This window comes from Phanerochaete carnosa (assembly GCF_000300595.1).
Source record: "Phanerochaete carnosa HHB-10118-sp unplaced genomic scaffold PHACAscaffold_7, whole genome shotgun sequence".
Classification (NCBI taxonomy): domain Eukaryota; kingdom Fungi; phylum Basidiomycota; class Agaricomycetes; order Polyporales; family Phanerochaetaceae; genus Phanerochaete; species Phanerochaete carnosa.
This window is the reverse complement of record NW_006767634.1, coordinates 1,754,562-1,771,299: the sequence shown is the minus strand read 5'-3', so window position 1 is coordinate 1,771,299 and position 16,738 is coordinate 1,754,562. Positions and strand designations below refer to the sequence as shown.

At 52.6% G+C, this 16,738-nt stretch overlaps 6 protein-coding genes across 6 annotated transcripts; 5 read left to right on the top strand and 1 right to left on the bottom strand.

The window, feature by feature from the left end:
- Positions 1–1,240: 1,240 nt before the first annotated feature.
- PHACADRAFT_259878 (uncharacterized protein) lies at positions 1,241–2,570 on the top strand. The gene is made up of 5 exons (XM_007398097.1): positions 1,241–1,862; positions 1,911–1,987; positions 2,045–2,177; positions 2,273–2,353; positions 2,408–2,570. The coding sequence occupies exons 1-5, from the start codon at positions 1,263–1,265 to the stop codon at positions 2,537–2,539; spliced, it is 1,023 nt and encodes a 340-aa protein (XP_007398159.1). The 5' UTR covers positions 1,241–1,262; the 3' UTR covers positions 2,540–2,570.
- Positions 2,571–3,127: 557 nt separating this feature from the next.
- Positions 3,128–4,324, bottom strand: PHACADRAFT_259876 (uncharacterized protein). Its single transcript, XM_007398096.1, has 5 exons — positions 4,261–4,324; positions 4,122–4,207; positions 3,864–4,067; positions 3,530–3,807; positions 3,128–3,472 (listed from the first exon to the last, which is right to left on the bottom strand). The coding sequence occupies exons 1-4, from the start codon at positions 4,316–4,318 to the stop codon at positions 3,580–3,582; spliced, it is 576 nt and encodes a 191-aa protein (XP_007398158.1). The 5' UTR covers positions 4,319–4,324; the 3' UTR covers positions 3,128–3,472; positions 3,530–3,579.
- Positions 4,325–6,317: 1,993 nt separating this feature from the next.
- Positions 6,318–8,434, top strand: PHACADRAFT_53168 (uncharacterized protein; the record flags this gene model as incomplete). Its single annotated transcript, XM_007397805.1, has 12 exons — positions 6,318–6,410; positions 6,474–6,489; positions 6,543–6,610; positions 6,669–6,794; positions 6,964–7,062; positions 7,129–7,193; positions 7,244–7,325; positions 7,379–7,505; positions 7,556–7,620; positions 7,671–7,738; positions 7,788–8,260; positions 8,313–8,434. Coding segments are annotated over 12 exons (1,404 nt in total), but the record flags the coding sequence as incomplete, so codon positions are not given.
- Positions 8,435–10,723: 2,289 nt separating this feature from the next.
- On the top strand, positions 10,724–11,671 carry PHACADRAFT_76639 (uncharacterized protein; the record flags this gene model as incomplete). Its single annotated transcript, XM_007398095.1, has 3 exons — positions 10,724–10,782; positions 10,833–11,319; positions 11,381–11,671. Coding segments are annotated over 3 exons (837 nt in total), but the record flags the coding sequence as incomplete, so codon positions are not given.
- A 500-nt stretch (positions 11,672–12,171) lies between these two features.
- Positions 12,172–12,617, top strand: PHACADRAFT_55920 (uncharacterized protein; the record flags this gene model as incomplete). Its single annotated transcript, XM_007398094.1, has 2 exons — positions 12,172–12,258; positions 12,318–12,617. Coding segments are annotated over 2 exons (387 nt in total), but the record flags the coding sequence as incomplete, so codon positions are not given.
- A 1,310-nt stretch (positions 12,618–13,927) lies between these two features.
- Positions 13,928–15,724, top strand: PHACADRAFT_259874 (uncharacterized protein; the record flags this gene model as incomplete). The annotated part of the gene is made up of 1 exon (XM_007398093.1): positions 13,928–15,724. A coding segment is annotated over exon 1 (694 nt), but the record flags the coding sequence as incomplete, so codon positions are not given.
- Between the last annotated feature and the right edge of the window lie 1,014 nt (positions 15,725–16,738).

Genomic DNA, 16,738 nt, shown 5'->3' with positions numbered 1-16,738 from the left:
GAAGGTACACCCGAGCGTAGACATATTCCTCAGCATATGCCACCTGAGGATGATCTGGCGACTCCCAAGCAGCCGCTGAAGACCTCCGAGCGGAATATCGACGCGCCATCAGGGTTGCCAGAACTGTCAAGGTCTAACATCGCGACGCATTCCTCCGAAACCCCTGAGCCGTCCACGCTCCCATCGCCTAATCATAAAGGTAAACGGAAAGTGCCACTATCGAGACAGGCTTCTATGCCTCCTATGACGCGGGTTCCCACCAGATCATCTCTTCGGCTCAAGGAGAATAAGAAGAACATCGAGCCGGTCCAGAAAGATAAGGAGAGGGAAGTTGCGAGTGAGGTTAGGTCGAAGGCTGGTCCTAGTACTGGGTCGAGTGAGTCAATACCAGATAAATCCACCTCTATCTTTTTTCATGGTTTTGGGCTACATCAGACCCAAGCATCCCTTCAATGGCACCAACGAAAAGTGGTTCAACGCGGAAGCGCGCTCAGTCGGTATTTTCATTTGCCAGACCAACAGAGAGCTCCGCGGCGAAGGCTTCGCCAGTTAAGCGACCTCCGCCATCTGCATCGCGATTTCCTTCCAGAAGTATGTCGAGGCCCCCAGAAAGTATGACGATGCGTTCGGCCTCCGGCGGGCATCGTCATAGCGCTTCTATCTCTTCTCTATCCAACCTTTCGATGGCTCTTGAGAAGTTTAACACCCCTGTGTTTTCCCGTCCTAACACGAGTCTCGGTTTCAGCAGAGATCAGGCGGAGGATAGCGATACACGGGACACGGGAATGGACGTCGACATCGAACCACCATCTGCCATGACCAGCAACCTACCGAGTACGGCAAGCGGCATCAATAACGGTTCGAAAGTTATGTCGTATCAGAGAGCCGCTACGGTTGGCCCATCCATAGGTGCATCATCGTCTGCTTCGCGAAGTGGGATGTTGCGAAGTGCGGGCGCCCAGAAACAATCAGCGCTCATGGGTCCGCCACCTGTCCCGAAGTGCAAGACCACCGCCACCGTTCAAACTCACAGCGATGCCGCATCTGAAACAAGCAAGCCGCGCATCAACCTGAGCACTGGCATTATCTCTGGACAGCCGAAGGGCAAGCTTTCCTTTGGCAACAGTACCGCCAAGCAACGCATTTTTGGCGTTGCGCCTTTACCATCCCACCTCAATAGAGGGACACGCGTCTTGCACAGGGCGAGCAAGCAAACGACCTTGCCGACAGTTGAAGGCAGCCCAGCCAAGGGCGGTGGGGACATGGCTGAAGCGGACGAGCCCGCGAAGGAGGACGAGGCGACCGTGGTTGCAACACCGATGGAAGATTTGAACCCATTCGCGTCTGGCCTCTCGGGCACTTCGTCTATGCTTGTAGACGCTTCTCGTACCGTTGATACCGTGGCGCTCCAGCAGGCAGAAGTAGCGAAAGCGGCCTACGGGGGAGGGTCCCTTAGAGCGTCTAAGGCGTTTCGTTCGCTCACCCCGTTCACGGTTGAGAGCCCGCAGACAACGCCACGCAGGGTTCCTGCCTCGGAGGGCAAGGGCAAGGGCCGCGCCGTCAGCAGCACATTCCCGTCCAGCAGCGCGCAGACTTCGAGGACGGCTCCGATGATCAGGGGGACTGGTGTTGGGGCGCATGTGGCGCGCCCTCAGAGATCTGCCGCCCTGGCATCGCCGAGTACCTCCTCCTCTCCTGCAGGAGCCGTAGGTTCGAATACGGGTACTCCAACTAGTGCCAATGGCGCGCCCCAATCCTCCGGGATCCTCAAAGGCTGTGTCGTATTTGTAGATGTCAAGTCAGAGGAAGGATTAGACGTCAGCTCACTGTTCACGGAAATGTTGCAACAATTGGGGGCAAAGGTGTGTGCTCTTGCATCGTTACTGAGCCTACTGCTGACGCTTGCTTAGATATTGGCGCGAGTAGGCCAGAGCTGTACACACATTGTGTACAAGAATGGCTTGGCCAGTACGTCAAATCGATGGCGGTGAGTTCTGCTGATTCACAACAGGCTAGCCTTGTGTTCTGAGCGGCATTGCCACAGAGCTTTGAACGACCCGAAGCCACTGGTCGTTGGTATCGCATGGGTCGTGGCATGCGCGGAGCGGAAGGAGCACGTCGATGAGCAGAAGTATCTCATCAGCATGGCGGACGAGAATATAGCTGGCACGAACAAGGTGCGTCGGTTTGTTACACTGGTTGAGCGCGTTCTGAGGCGTACGGGACCAGCGTCGAAAGTCGTTCCTTCCTAAGAATATCCTCGAGTCACCAGAGCGGCCATCTCAATCGCCCCAAACATTGCCTACCGCGGGGGATTCAAGCGGGGGCCGTTCGCATGAAGTGGCATCTTCCCGTAGGTTCTCCCACTTCTGCAAACGATCACAATTGCTCACGACAAGTGCTGCAGCGGCTTCCGAGGGTGCTGGCGCTAACAATTCGTTCGAACACCTTCCACCGCTGGAACGAGTCAGACGTCGACAGAGCGCTCTGTTTAACCCGGTTTCATGATAGACGTGTGGTCGTTCAATCATCGATGTAAAATACGGTCATAACGTGTATCCTTGCATACGTTCCACTACGAGTTCTTTGGAGCGTGCGGTTTGCGATGAGTTTGCCGAGTGTCCCGCGCTTCAGAGGCCCTGGAACCAAGTGTGCAGGTTTCAGATTTCGATGGCTGTCTGTGCACACGATCACGTCTGTGGCTGGTCCAGAGCAAGTCGCAGTCGTGATAGATGTTCCTTGCGCGTAAGCTGCTTCGAAGGCACAGCTAAACCGTCATACCTAGATCACCAGAGAGAATGGACAACAAAGCTTGCCAGCATTTTGCATGGATATTGCGACCATCATGTCGACGTCTCGAACAAGGTCTACTGTTGTATGAAAGTGCGCTCGATCACACATTGTTTTGCATAGTTAAGATGTGATATCCCTACAGCGGAGGAGTAGCTGGCCGCGTGTATGCGCCATTTCAAGCACCTTGACGTCCTGCATTACGCAGCGACGACATAGGACCAGCATGGAGGATGTAAATCAATCAGTGACGGAGGAGGGGATGCGCGGCGCCGAACATATCACACCTCTGAAAGGAAAATGAGTATATATACGTGCACCGCACGATTATACCGGCAGGGATCTATATACAGCCAGATTACCTAGCATAACAGGAACTATTGATACACGAAGGTCGAACCTATTAACACAAGGGTCCCAGAAGATGTCTATGAGGCGCGACCAGTCAGCTGGACACAGCCTTCAACCAGAGAAACAGCAAGTACAATGAAATACACACAACAGCTACAGAACAATAACAGTGCATACAATGAGCAAGGCAAAGAGCGTGAGGCGCCACATGGCAGTTTTTAACTGGGATGTAGGAGGCCAGAGGGTTCGCAGAGGGGTGGTACTTGAAGTGAAAAGGAGATTACGCCAACAAGGGCGGACAACGAATCAGCAGTGTGAACGAAGTAATAACCTGCCAGCAGGAGGGCTTAGTGTCCACTTCGTAGTGTGCATAGAGGAGAAAACGCACAGGATTAAGGATCACCAGGTCGAGACTTGTGGGAAGCGGCTTGAGGCTGGTCACTTGGACTCAGACTCACGCTTGCAGAAGGCGATGTTATTGCACAGAGGCTCAGGCTCGCGTATGATAATGTTGGCGTCGCGATCAACAAGTTCTGCAGGCTCGCGTATGATGATGTTGGCGTCGCGGTCAACGAGTTCTGCGGGCTCGTGTGTGATGATGTCGTCGTCGTCGGCACGCTCTTCGACTGTCTTAGATTCGCGAGAGGCGACTTCTACATCATCTCGCTATAATATTGTCTATCGTTGAATATGGTGTCAGAATGTAATATGTTGTGACATACCTTGTAGAGGCTACCCCCGCAGGAACCGTCAGCGCACGTCTCCTCTACTACAACTACGACCGCGACCGTCTCTCGACCCGCCGCAGGCGGTTCAGAGCTGTGAGTCGCGAAGTGGAATGACTCCTCGGGGTAGGCATTGTTGAAAATGTCGACCGGCCCAGGAGACGAGACCGTTGGGATCAGTGCTGCGAAGAAACTCCAGATCTATCGAAAACGAGTCAGTTACTACCCAACTATCGTTATTTGGTGTTCGCATACCGAAGAGAGTGAGCACGACGGGCGGGATGTACCAGACACGCAAGTAGTGGTAGCATAGATGGGGGCTGCTTGCGCGAGGGGAGCCGCTGATGATGAACACGTTAGTGAACGAAAAGACGCAATTCTGCTGACAACTCACCACCAACGAAGAGGGAAGAGATGGCGAATGCGCGAGTGAGGATGAAAGTGGGATGCATATCGAAGGTGAAGGGAGTGTGGTGGATCAGAGTTGGGATGTTGAAGGTGTCCCGTTGAATGTGGAGGAGGAAGTGACCTTTGCAAGGTGTGCTTGCTAACGGCCGTCCTGTCTGCCCCCGTTACTTATATTCAGCGTCCTTAGTAACCAGACCTCATGCTGTTACAGGCCAATAGATTCGGCTTCGGTTCTATGGTGGATCAGCCTTCACCGTTTCGAGCGATATACTTGTCCTACAGACCGTGCGAGCCTAGCGAGACAAGGTCGACCATATTGGGTGGCATACGGTGAGAAGTGCGGTGATGGACGGAGCGTCACGATTCCCCGGACTCGTAGTATAAGCTTGCGTCCCGATTTGGAAGCAACATTGACAGGCCGCCTACAGTCGGGATACACGTAGCGGGGCGATTTCTCTCCGAATAAACTCGTGTTTTCTGCCGTAGCGTTCGAGCCGAACCAAATGAACCTGGGAAGAAAACGTAGACACACCTATTGTCGGACAGCCGAGCATACTCGCCATTAGCGAGCGCATGGGGCGGTCGCCAGACGAGCATTCGGCGACATCGGAACACGGCTTCCAGCGCCCCGAATGTGGGCGAGAACGAACTACCGATGTCTCAAGATAAGGTTGTGGGCCGTCTTCCAGTGCGTGGGGGAATCGCGGAGAACAGCGCGCCAGAGGACAAGGGCAGTACCATGTTGCATGTATGAAGACGCTTCTTCGACTCTTCCTGTTCCTGAGACAGTGGCGCCTTGCCTTTTGCTACTGACGGTAAAGGTCACATCGTGCTGACCGTATAAGGCAGTTTCAAAGAGGTGCTCGAGACACGCCCTGTAGATCCTGGGGCGAACACAGCCTGAACAAGTGGTCGTCAGTGGCGCCATAAACCAGATCAGAAATAGGTAGGAACACACATCCGAGAGCCTCCACAGCAAGCGCGGCCTCATTGCAGAAGCACTCTCCAGAACCACCAAACCTATGAGAGACAGGGCTTAGAGAATTCTTGGCCCCGTCACGCGACCGTCAGGCGGAGATACGAGTTGTCCAGAACTCCTGGCATTCGAGGTGAAGACATGCGGCGTCACCGGCCTAGCTGCTTAGCGAAATTACAGCCAACCCACGTCGCACAACGTGGTACGCTACCTGTTCCATATTACCAGAAATAGTCCATGCATTGTATAGCAGACACACGAGTGCTGGCATCGCTCGGAGCGGCCGTAAATGTGTAAACGTAGTCAAGATCGGGTAATGAGCCAGTCATTCACGAAGACGTCTGAGAGACGCAGTATGTTAGAAAACACTAAGATAAACTTAAATATCCATAAAGTCGTACCTTCCCCAGAGTAGACACCAGGTTGGAGAACTACCAACACTACCTGCATAGCAGTGGCAGGAGTAAAGGTAGTTGGTCGAAGGGCAGAGGACTGACCAGGACATCCAAATTTGGATATGCCATCAGAATGTGACATCACGCCGGGTCTGTCACCTTGAGACTCTGAGGCGTGGTCAGGACTCAGGAGCATCGCCCGCCATCTTAGTCTGCTATTCCGAGCCTTCGATGCTTCTTTAGGACCTGCTTCGCCCTGCTTCGACTCTCTAAGAGTGCAGGAAAGGCCGTCTCAAATCTCAAGGCTCGAAAATTTCACGGCTCTACGACAGCCCGAAGCGGCTTCACAATCCTTACCGACTTACGACTCTGTACACGACTTCTGTAACTTATTCATAATTTGAATTCGACGGACTAGAAGATATTTTGTTGTGCACTACGACCTTGGACTCTGGACATGGCGGACATTGTGAATGGGAGGTGTTACGATGCGAAAGCTCCCGAGCAGGGACCTCCGCTGTTTGAGCATGGCAAGCTCATCGTACAAGGTGTGTGCTACTCTCGCCGGGGTGCTCGCAAACGATGATATTGTTAATTCTTTTGATGCCAGCCCACGATGTAAGTTTCTATGTCTGGTCGTTTCTTAAAACTAGGTTGTCTGAAGTCTCATGACAGATTGGCTGGCTTGTAACCGGCATTTTCACGATAACCTCGGTCGTGATCTCCTTCTGGCTCATGGAGAAGCATTTTCGGGGTTATACAAACGTATGCTACATGTCTACGTCGCGTATATGCAGAGGCTAATGGTGAAATCACACATTTCCTTAGAAAGCAGAGCAGCGCCGTATGCGTCGTTCAGTGCGCTTCATAGCAGATTGATTACTCATGACGGCTTAGATATCGCGCGGATTCTCCTCATGATTCCGATATACTCCGTTGTGAGCCTAGCGTCCTACTTATTCTGGGTGAGCTCCGCTGCCTATGCGCTGCTGGTATTGTAATTTATGGTGTCATAACTACCAGAACCATTCGACTCCTCTGTTACTCCTCCGCGACTGTTACGAATCCACTGTGCTAACATCATTCTTCTATCTACTCCTGATATGCATCTCTCCCGACCCTGAAGAACAGAAGGAAGTGCTTCGAAAGGTATGCCCTTTTCTGTTTTACTTACCTGAGGAAATCAGGCTCGGAAGTCAGCATTGCGCATCCATTCAGTGGAGCTGATGTCTTGTCCCCGTGTCAACCCTTCGACGTTGTCAGGGATCTGTTTCACCTGCGGAGGAATAGTGTTGACTGGGATCTTTCCGGCTGATAGGCTGGGCTTTCTCGTGAGAACGACCGGGAGCGCGTGCGGGCGGGCGAACCGCTCAAGAAATGGATGTTTCCGCTCGGGTCAGTCAAATGGAAGCCGGCGGTGAGCAAAGAGCTCTGGATGGTCTGTGTCGTGGTACTAAAGAGTTCGTCATGCGGCAATGTTCAGGATGGTCTGTACTTTCTGCAGCTCATGAAGTGGGGCGTCTTACAATACTGCGTTATCCGGCCGACGTGAGCAAGTCCTCTCTGGAGACTCACCGTGCACTCACACACGTTTCAAGAACGACTCTGGCCGCAGTCATACTAAATTACGTCGGTCTCTACTGCAATGATTCCTGGAGTCCCGAGTGGGGACATCTTTATGTGCGTGAAACAGCTTCCTCATCTTACATGACTGCGTGCTGATATAGCCCTAGATTACTTCTATCGTTTCTGTCTCAGTTACGATTGCCATGTACTGTCTTCTGCAAGTGTACACGTCGATCAAAGTTTATCTGGCGCCTCAAAAGCCATTGATGAAGCTGCTCGTCATCAAAGCAGTCGGTGAGTAGATTTCAGCTTGGAAGCTGCTCAGTAGACTCACATACGTTCAGTCTTTCTTACGTTTTGGCAAGAATCTGGTCTATCTCTGCTTGCAACGTTCGGGATTGTGAAGAATGTAGGTGACTACTGGTACGTTATCGCGTAATACGCTAATACACTCCACAGACAGAGTACATGACGGCCGATGACATCAACATAGGTATCGGCGCCATCTTGGAGACGGTCGAGATGACGTGGGTCCCCCTACCAGGTCCTACTTACCTGAGGCTGAGTAGCATCCAGGATTTTCGCTTTGTTGCATATCAAGGCTTTCAGCTATAAGCCCTACGTTACCGGTTATCCCACCAAGCGCTTTCCATCGTTCATACATGCCTTCAACTTCAAAGAAACGCTAGTCGAGCTGTGGTACGGGCTGGTGTACATGTTCCGTCGTACGCGCGGGCGCGAAGTGGACGTCATGGCGCGGCGGCAAGCAGCCCACGAGAACATATTTGGGAAGTCTCGTCATCAGATACCAGGCAGTGAAATCGCTTCTCTCACGAATCAGAGGGTGACTGACGAAGACAAGGTCCCGCTCTCCGTGCACGTCGCTGTTGAAGAGACTGTCCATGTCAATACAGAACGACAGTGGTTAGGCCTTGGTGATGATCATGCGTATGAACTTGGATATCATTCGCGCAAGCAACGGGAGAAAAGCGAGGAATTCGGGGAGCAGGTCGAGAGGGAGCTCGCCAGTCGAGGGTATGGACGACGTCGTAAGTGGCCCGCATGGTCGGTATACGTACCAGGCTCATGTTTAAATTACAGAGCCATCCGACAACCGGGCTAAGTATGACTTGTTACAGCCTACGGAACCGATGCAGCCTGTCGCACGGCGGCGCTCTGGACGATCATGGTGGCGCAATATATACGACCGACTGTCACAGTCGGAGCCGCTTGAGGACCAGCTTTCGTATGCCGGTAGCTTGCCATCTATCGTCGAGACGCCTCCGGTCGGAGACCGAGGTCAGCCTTATAGATCACGAAAACTGGACAATAAAGTCTCAATGGATCCTCGCCAGCAGCACTACGACGATCCCCCGCCTCCTTCTGTCATCCGCAGCTACAGGGAACGCAAATCGAACAAGGGTGTCTCGGATCCTGATCTGCTCCCCAGACGAGGCTACCAGCCTATTATTTCGGATGATTTTGGACCTCGTTGGCATCGTAATTCTATGCTTCCGCCTGTGCCTCATCCATCCTCCGACGGCATCCTGCACTCCCATCCCCAATCTTTGCAACCGACACTTTCTTCGGATCACTCGGACAGCTTCCTCAGGCGGGCTTTTCCCGATTACCTGAACACGTCTCCATTCTCGGCCGCTAGTTCGCTACCGTCTCCTTCCAGCAACTCTCACGACTCTGCAGTACGGCTATCTGGTCGCCCGTTTGTCGTTGGGGTTGCGGAAGTTCCTTCTGCTACGCCGTATGTCGTCCACCCCTACCATCACGGCAACCTTGGTTCAGCAGAGATGACCAGGGCTTTGCACGTCGCTCGTGCGCAACATGTCCCAAGACAGTCAAACCCTTCGAACGAACGATATGTTACTGAATATCGATATCCGCAACCAGCGCTGTCGCTCACCATCCCATCGCCATCCGCGCCACCCAATTTGCCATCACCTGTCGTGAAGTCGCGTCTACGTCGAGATCAAATTGTGCTACCCACCCCTCTCGCGCCGAATGCAAACCCCACGACACCTGCGCAAACACCGGTTGAAAGACCCAAGTTTGTTGTCAAGCCTACTCCAGATCCGTCTGCAGTGCCTCATCTACAACACTTGAGGCGCGGCAACCAGCGTCGGCACAGCGACGTATCATCCGAGCGACAGGCTCAGAGCCGCAAGTCACGTCGAATATCCTTTCCGCTTTCTGACACGCCCATCATTGAAGATGCTCTGCCCGCCCAGGCTTCCGCTCCCAATCATTTGCCTCGCTCATGACACTTTTTCGTTTGCTGCATTTTCGTACTTACGACTACTTATGACTTCTCACGAACTGTTATGATCATTCGCTGTATCTATCATCAATTTGCTACTGCTGGAAGTTATCGATCTGTATATTGAGTCTGATCTGCGTTCATCCTGCGCTGCGGAAGATCTGTGCTGCTATACTTAGCAATCGGAGGCTTGGGAGCCTAACAGATGTAAACAAAGGTTTCCCGTGGCTCAGCAGTGTTTTCATCATCCGATAAACCTGATGCAGACCCTTCACATTGCGTTCATTTCCTCTGGTGGCTAGGGTCAATCTTGGATATTGGATCTCGAACCGCGCTTGTATCTAATAATCCGAGCATGAATGTGTCCGCTGACTTATTGATGGCTTGCTTGAATACGCAGCTCTGCGTCTATTTGTGTGCAGCTACACGTTCACATTGTATATCCGTCACCTTGTGGTTGCTGTGCATGCAATGCCGATCTCCTTTTTTTATTTCTTATTCAAAATAGCTATTCTCAGTATCCGGTCTCTAGTTATATAAATTTTTCATTCTCACCTAATATTTACCTATACTTCCATATACCTGTTCGCCCCATGTACCTAATCACCTCTCGGAGGTTGGAAGCGGTGCTGTCTTTCTTAATTTTGATGTCAGGAATAAGCCTTTGCTCGGTTCCCGTTTACGTCTCAATGCTGACGAATCCTACGGATGCGGCGGGGCTTGCGGAGCACAGCCAGGCGTCGGTAGACCCCGCTTCCATGCTCGAAAAGGAAAGTGTCGGGCCCGACCTAACAACCACAAACAAGCTATCCTGTCCAGATGCAAACTTCCTCCCTGGCGCACACATGCTCGTCTCTTGCATTCGGAACCACTGAAGGACTGCTGTTTATCCTTCTTATTGTCGGGTCTATGTGTCCTCATTTGTCGACCGATATTCTGGATGCTGTCTGATACCCCATTGCTCCGTCCGTTTCTCCACCGGCGACTCTCGCTCCTTCGAGTTCAAGAAGCTACGGCACGTCAAAATTTACCATCTACTCTCAATACGTCAAAGTCTAAAATATACGGGGATACAACAAGCACGAATTCTTGGAGCTTCCAGAGTTTGTCAGCAGCGGATGACACATCGATGATGGTACACACAAAGGTCGAGGTGTGGGAATGAGCATCGCCGTAACGTAGACTTCCTTCGTCGTTGCGCCTGCATCTAGACGTTATGGTGAAATACGTTCTAACTGGCGCAACGGGTGAGCTCGGCTCTCGCGTCTTTAAGAACCTGATCACGCTCGTCCCAGGCACGTCATGCCTTGCCTACACGCGGTCTCTTGACTGACCTTACTCGCAGCAAGTGACGTCATTATCTCGCTGTACAATCCCAAGGGTGCAACGCCCGAAATTCAGAGATCAGGTGTTGAAGTACGCCAGGGCGACTTCTCCAAGCCCGAGACCCTTGACGAAGCCTTCAAGGGGGGCGATAAACTCCTCATCGTCTCTTACCCTTCCATCGCGTACGACATCCGCGTCAACAGCCACAAGGCCGCCATCGACGCGGCGAAGCGTGTTGGCGTCAAGCATGTGTATTACACGAGCCTGATGTTCGCGGACGATAGTAAGGCGGCGGTTATGCAGGCCCACCTTACGACGGAGAAGTATCTGAAAGAGAGTGGCTTGATTTACACCATCATCCGGGAGGGCATTTATTGCGAGAGCTACCCGCTGTACTTTGGGTATTGGAGGTTTGGCAACCCCGAAAATGAGGTGAAGATCCCGCACGGAGACGGAGGGGTTGCTTGGGTTTGCAGAGACGATCTTGGTGAAGGAACGGCGAAGTTGATGGTCGCGGTACGTGCTCTGTTTTCCATGTAATGATTATTTTGGACGACTTGGGATATCTCAGGACACACACAAGAACGAGACCGTCCTATTCACAGGATCGAAGGCAATCACGCTCTCTGAGCTTGCTGGTATCATCTCGAACCTCGTGAAGATAGACCCTCCATTGCAGCTGAAGATCGTTTCGGAAGACGAGTACATTGCTAGCAACCAGGGTGGAGAGGACTTCCTCAGGAAGTGGGCGACGACCTATCCCGCTCTCGTCCGCGGCGAGCTGGCTGTCGTTGATCCGCTCTTACGTCAAGTTTTGGGCAGGGATCTGAAGCCATTTGAGGAAACACTGAAGGAGGAACTAAGCATCAGCGACACGGGCAAAGCGGCCGTGGAGCGATACTCAAAGTGACGGACAATTAAAGTGCCGGGCATGGCGAATTTATATGACAGTAATACTTGAACGCCGTGTAATCCCAGCTTCAATACTTCGTGGTCCGTCGCTCAATGTATGTGTGGTCTGGCAATGGCAAGCATGTCGAACGCGTGCATTGAAACACGCTTGATTGACACGAGCTGGCCTCATCATCTTGGTCGCATCTGGCTATTTCATTTTCCACGTGTCCTCTTGAGCCTGCCTCTCGCGCCCCAGACTGACTTAATCATACGTTGTGGTCGTCGAATAGGCTCTACGAAGTCCACCATGGTCAAGCATCTGAATAGGACGGGCAGTACCGAGAAGGGCTTCACCGATAAGCAGGATGATAATGTAAGCCTGCGCGATAGGCTGCTCGACTACAGAAGACTGACATTTCTGTACTTCGGTGGTACTGCTAGGGTGCCCCAAGTTCTGTCTTGCATGGCTGGGCAGGCATTGAAGATCATCTGACGGAGTACGACACTGGATTGGTGAAGGACCATGTGGATGATATCGACACGCTGTTGGTGTTCGTGAGTTATACCATGTTATAGTGGCATCACTTTCTTGCTAACGACGCTGCGACAACTAGGCAGGTCTCTTCTCCGCAATCCTGACTGCATTCGTCGTCGAAACGTATACCATGCTCCAGCCGGACAACACAGACACGACAAACCAACTTCTCGCATACGGCTTATCTTTACAAGCTCCACCCTCCTCGATCCCAAATGCTGTTAACGCCACGATGTCGGCTTTTTTGAACCCTGCGCCGTTTTCTCCATCTGCGTCTGCTCGCTGGATCAATGCTTTATTCTTCGCAAGTCTTCTGCTTAGCCTTGCCGCAGCACTCTTCGGCATACTCGCAAAACAATGGCTTCGAGAGTTTATGCAATGGCACTCCCCCCTAGGAGCAGCGCGGGAGAACATCCTGGTGCGGCAGATCCGCATTGAGGCTTGGGAAGCTTGGCACATTGCTGCCACCATCTTGTCTATCCCCGCCTTGCTGGAGCTGGCTATGGTGCTCTTCCTCCTCGGCCTCGTCGTATTGCTGTGGACATTAGACGACGTTGTCGCTATTGTCGCGACTATTTTTGTCACAGTGTTTCTTGGCGCTCTTGCAGCATTCACCGTCTTGCCGGTCTTCTACAAGCGATGTCCTTACCGCTCCCCGACAGCCTGGGCAGTCCTTCGGCTTATCCATCTCGTACGGTATCTCACCTCACTAGGACAGCGACCACTTCCGCGCAGCTGGAGACAGCTGGACCTCGAAAGCTGCGTCATGAAGCTGGGTAGGCGGAGGTCGAGCACAAAGCATGCAGCTCGGCTTGAGCTTGCCAGGGAAGCGGCTCATCTGGACGAACACGGAGACTTGGTTGAGATGCCTAACACAAGCAGCTCACCTATAACGGACGAGGACGCGCTACTGGTTGATGTTCGCGAGACCGCTCTCCTAGTACGGGCCCTATCCTGGGTACGCCGAGCTTCGCAGAATGCTCGTGTTGACGAGTTCATCCACCAGTGCCTCGACAGCGTTCATCATCAGTCTCCACTTGGACCGGCAGCCGCATCGACGGACACTCTAGGGCCGAGAATGGTCGCAGACTGGTGCTTGATTTCGTCCTTGAAGAATGCAGATATGCAGCGCCCAGAGCGAGCGATATCCCTGCAAGGCAAAGTGGATGGAAGGCCAAGCGAAGTCGCAGCTCTGCGAAAGGTTCTTGGTTGCACTCTTCGGCGTTCAATGTCCGAAATAGACGGTGTCTATCGAACCATCGTTCGACGGGAGCTCACGCGGGCAGTGTCTTTCATTGTCGTGGACACGCGAGTTTACGATACCGTCGCCATCCTCCCAGAGTTACTAGCAGCAGATCTGAAGGTTGTCGTCGCGGGCGTGGCTGACCCGAAATATGGCGCTCGCAATGTGCGCAGGGCCTTCGAATTACTTTCAGCTCTACATACCTTGCACTATGAGGAGGTCACCTCGCTTTACATCGAAGAAGCCGACTGGTATCTGGAGGCCCTGCGCACCATCTTCCGCTCGGACATTTTACGCGTGAATGCACCCATGGACCGTCCTATGGGGCTGTATGCTGAAGCGTTGCGCACTGCATATCGTTCAAGTCGCCTTATCACAATCTTCCACAACGAGGGCAGATTAGGTACAGTTTGCTCCAGAACATATTACGCGCTGCTCTCTTACACGTCTTCCTTCAGTGGTCAAAGCAGGACGTATGGAGGCACTCCACCTGGAATCCCTGCTCTTGGAGTACTTCTCAGCAGACACGCGACGATGCGCCGAGAGCTATGATGACCTGTTGATGTTCGTCCTGACGTCGCGCGAGTGGTTGAAGGTCGTTGAGCTCGACGATTCCTCTAACGAAACGCCAAATCGAGTTCTGGAGAAGAATGTTGCCATTGCCAACGTTATACTAGGCCCTGAGCGCGGTATGATTTCTGCTGCGGCAGGCGAGGACATCGCTCATTGGGCAAACGCTGTGCGCTACAAGCCTCACGGTCTCTCGAAATACTGTGGCCCCATGTTCAGGCGCCTCCTTCACATCTTTGAACAGGCTTTCCGGAATGGCATCCTCGCAGGCGACCAGGATGAGCTTAGGAAGACCCTTCACTCTACCCTCTCAGTGGCGCATGAAGGTTCGGTGAAATGCGAGAACCCTCACTGTCAGTGGTCCCTGCATCGCTGCGGAGGTTCTTGGAAATCTCGGTTCCAGGAGTGCCCGCTGCTCGAACATGCCAGGATCGAAGGAGTCTCACGCGGTTGTATGGGGGGAGTCTCAAACGCTGCATACGCCGATTCGCTAGAGGCGCTGCCTGATCCTTCCCACCTCTCCATTCTCGAGCAGTCGCTTCAGAGACCAGCAATACCACGTTCCGCTGCAGCTACTACCGACTCTGAAAAGTTGATAAAGTGATTGTCAATATGAACGAAAGCACGAAAGAGTTAACTTCTGCTGTCTCGTTCAGGCTATCGGGAGCTAAGTTAGTGGGGAGCCAGTATCCTGCGTCAGTCATCATCTAATCAGTGATAAAGTCACTAGCGCCTCTTTATTGTGGGCACTTGACGCAGTGGTAACGCGCTCGCTTTGCATCTGTAACTTTGCTATCATGTCAGGAAAGCCACTCTTTTTACTTTCTTGGTGATGGTGACGCTCACTGAGTCAGTGGCCAGATTGTGGGAAGCCGGGAATATTAATGTGATTGTTATGGCCGTACAACGACCCTTAACTACTTGGATCTTGAAGCTGGCAAGCACAGAAAGCTAGGACACCTCCTCGCCGCAGTAGATTGACCGCTCGCAGACAACATTGGCGAGAGGACCTGGTGGAGACTCCACCTTTTCGTCGCTCCCCTGCTCTCTGGACTCATTCATATCCTATACTAGCAGCGCTTGAATGGCTTAAATGTAAGCTTAATCCATTGTTACAGTAATCTGCTCATATTCAGGCTGGGTAATTGATACATGGTTGCCCAGGTTCGAACGCAGAAAGATCGGGTAGCTCGCTTGAAAAGCGACACGCTCAGCATTTGCAACCGCCGGCAGTGCACTGGCAACTACAGAATAATAAGTGATTTGATCCCATGAACTCTAGACCAGTGGCTAAACTACTTACGTGTTGCCACAGCCGCAAGAGCTGCTACCGCAGCGGGTGTTCTTGGAGATTTCGATGGCCTGCCCAGTAATGATGTCAGCTGCAGCTCCGAGTAGATACCGACACTGCAGCTCACAGAGAACATCTTGCTTAGCGTCTGTAAGTAGAGTGGGGTAGTCTTCGGTGGAGAAATGGTTGCTGGTTGTCGCTCACCGTCAAGCATATTTATTGCTACGTGCCTTGTCTCAAGATTTGAATTAGTATACCTAATATAGTATGCGCGACATTTGCGCCGCGCATCCAGGAAATGGCTCACATCCAACAGGTTATCCAAGAAAACACTCATGGACTCCTCAGTAAGCACTTATTCATGTCCTGTCAGCGGTCTCGGGCACGGCGACACGTTACGCTGGTCTGCTTTCCACTTTGGTCAGGATATCGCCGCCGCGGCTTAGTCATGTTGTGGCGCTCGTATGGCATAGTAAGAAATTCCCTGTCATGTCGAAGGGCAAAGAACGCCAAAAGAGCATCTAAAGGCCTTTTTTGGGGCCACAGCTTCAAAAAGCAATATCTCGGCTGGCACGAGGCTTGACATACTGGTGAACGTAAGCTCTTTACCTCCTTTCCACGGCTTGATATCTGCTCGAGGACCACCGCTTCCTGCGATAATCATGCTTCGAATGACCACACATCAGGAAGCAGCGTCTGACTACGTAGCGAGGGCGCTTGCTACCCTGAGGCACCGCATCTGCCCTTGTCGGGTAGCGCACGCGTAGAGGCTCAGGAGTGCCTGGTAGTACCCAGCGGCAGCGCACACATTTTAGGGGTCACTACGGTATGCCAGAAGTTATATATTGGTTATTCAAGCTACAATGTGCAAATTTGTATGCGGGACACACACCTATGTCATTACTGGACTAAAATTAGATTAATGCACCGAAGAGCAGCACTCCAAGGCAAACTCGTGTGGATGTTCAAGCTCAAGCTCAAGAGGCGTCTGCCGAAGTACAAAGACGTCTGCCCTAAAGTGTTGGATGATGGCGCGACGGACGAAGGTAAGCGCTCGAACATCTCGTCGTCCCAGCTTCCACATCAGCCCATGGTAATGCAGCTCGACCATCCCTTCGGTATGCTGCCGAGACTATAGCCGTCACTGACTCTCTGCCTTCCCTGGGACTCTGGAAGAACAGACAAGAGCTGGCTGTGGTAGTCGAAGCTCGCGATATTTCCGGACCCCAAGCATACTGCTACCGACATGCCGCGTTACCATCGGCGGAGCAAGCAAGAAAAATGACAGTGCGCCCTAGGGCCGTGCCCTGTCTCGCTGAGTAAGGAGCTTGTGGACTGCGCGGTAAGCATCACGAATTGCAAGCGGCTGCGGAGGGCCGGGTTGTCCTTTGCCATT

What these genes read in the sequence shown, in the direction of transcription:
- PHACADRAFT_259878 (XM_007398097.1), top strand. Translation starts at nt 1,263, where the DNA reads ATGGCTGAAGCGGACGAGCCCGCGAAGGAGGACGAGGCGACCGTGGTT. An exon ending in TGCAACAATTGGGGGCAAAG is followed by an intron (nt 1,863 to 1,910) that starts GTGTGTGCTCTT and finishes ACGCTTGCTTAG; the next exon opens with ATATTGGCGCGAGTAGGCCA. An exon ending in GCATGAAGTGGCATCTTCCC is followed by an intron (nt 2,354 to 2,407) that starts GTAGGTTCTCCC and finishes CAAGTGCTGCAG; the next exon opens with CGGCTTCCGAGGGTGCTGGC.
- PHACADRAFT_259876 (XM_007398096.1), bottom strand. Translation starts at nt 4,318, where the DNA reads ATGCATCCCACTTTCATCCTCACTCGCGCATTCGCCATCTCTTCCCTC. An exon ending in CGTCGTGCTCACTCTCTTCG is followed by an intron (nt 4,068 to 4,121) that starts GTATGCGAACAC and finishes CGTTTTCGATAG; the next exon opens with ATCTGGAGTTTCTTCGCAGC. An exon ending in GCGGGGGTAGCCTCTACAAG is followed by an intron (nt 3,808 to 3,863) that starts GTATGTCACAAC and finishes ACAATATTATAG; the next exon opens with CGAGATGATGTAGAAGTCGC.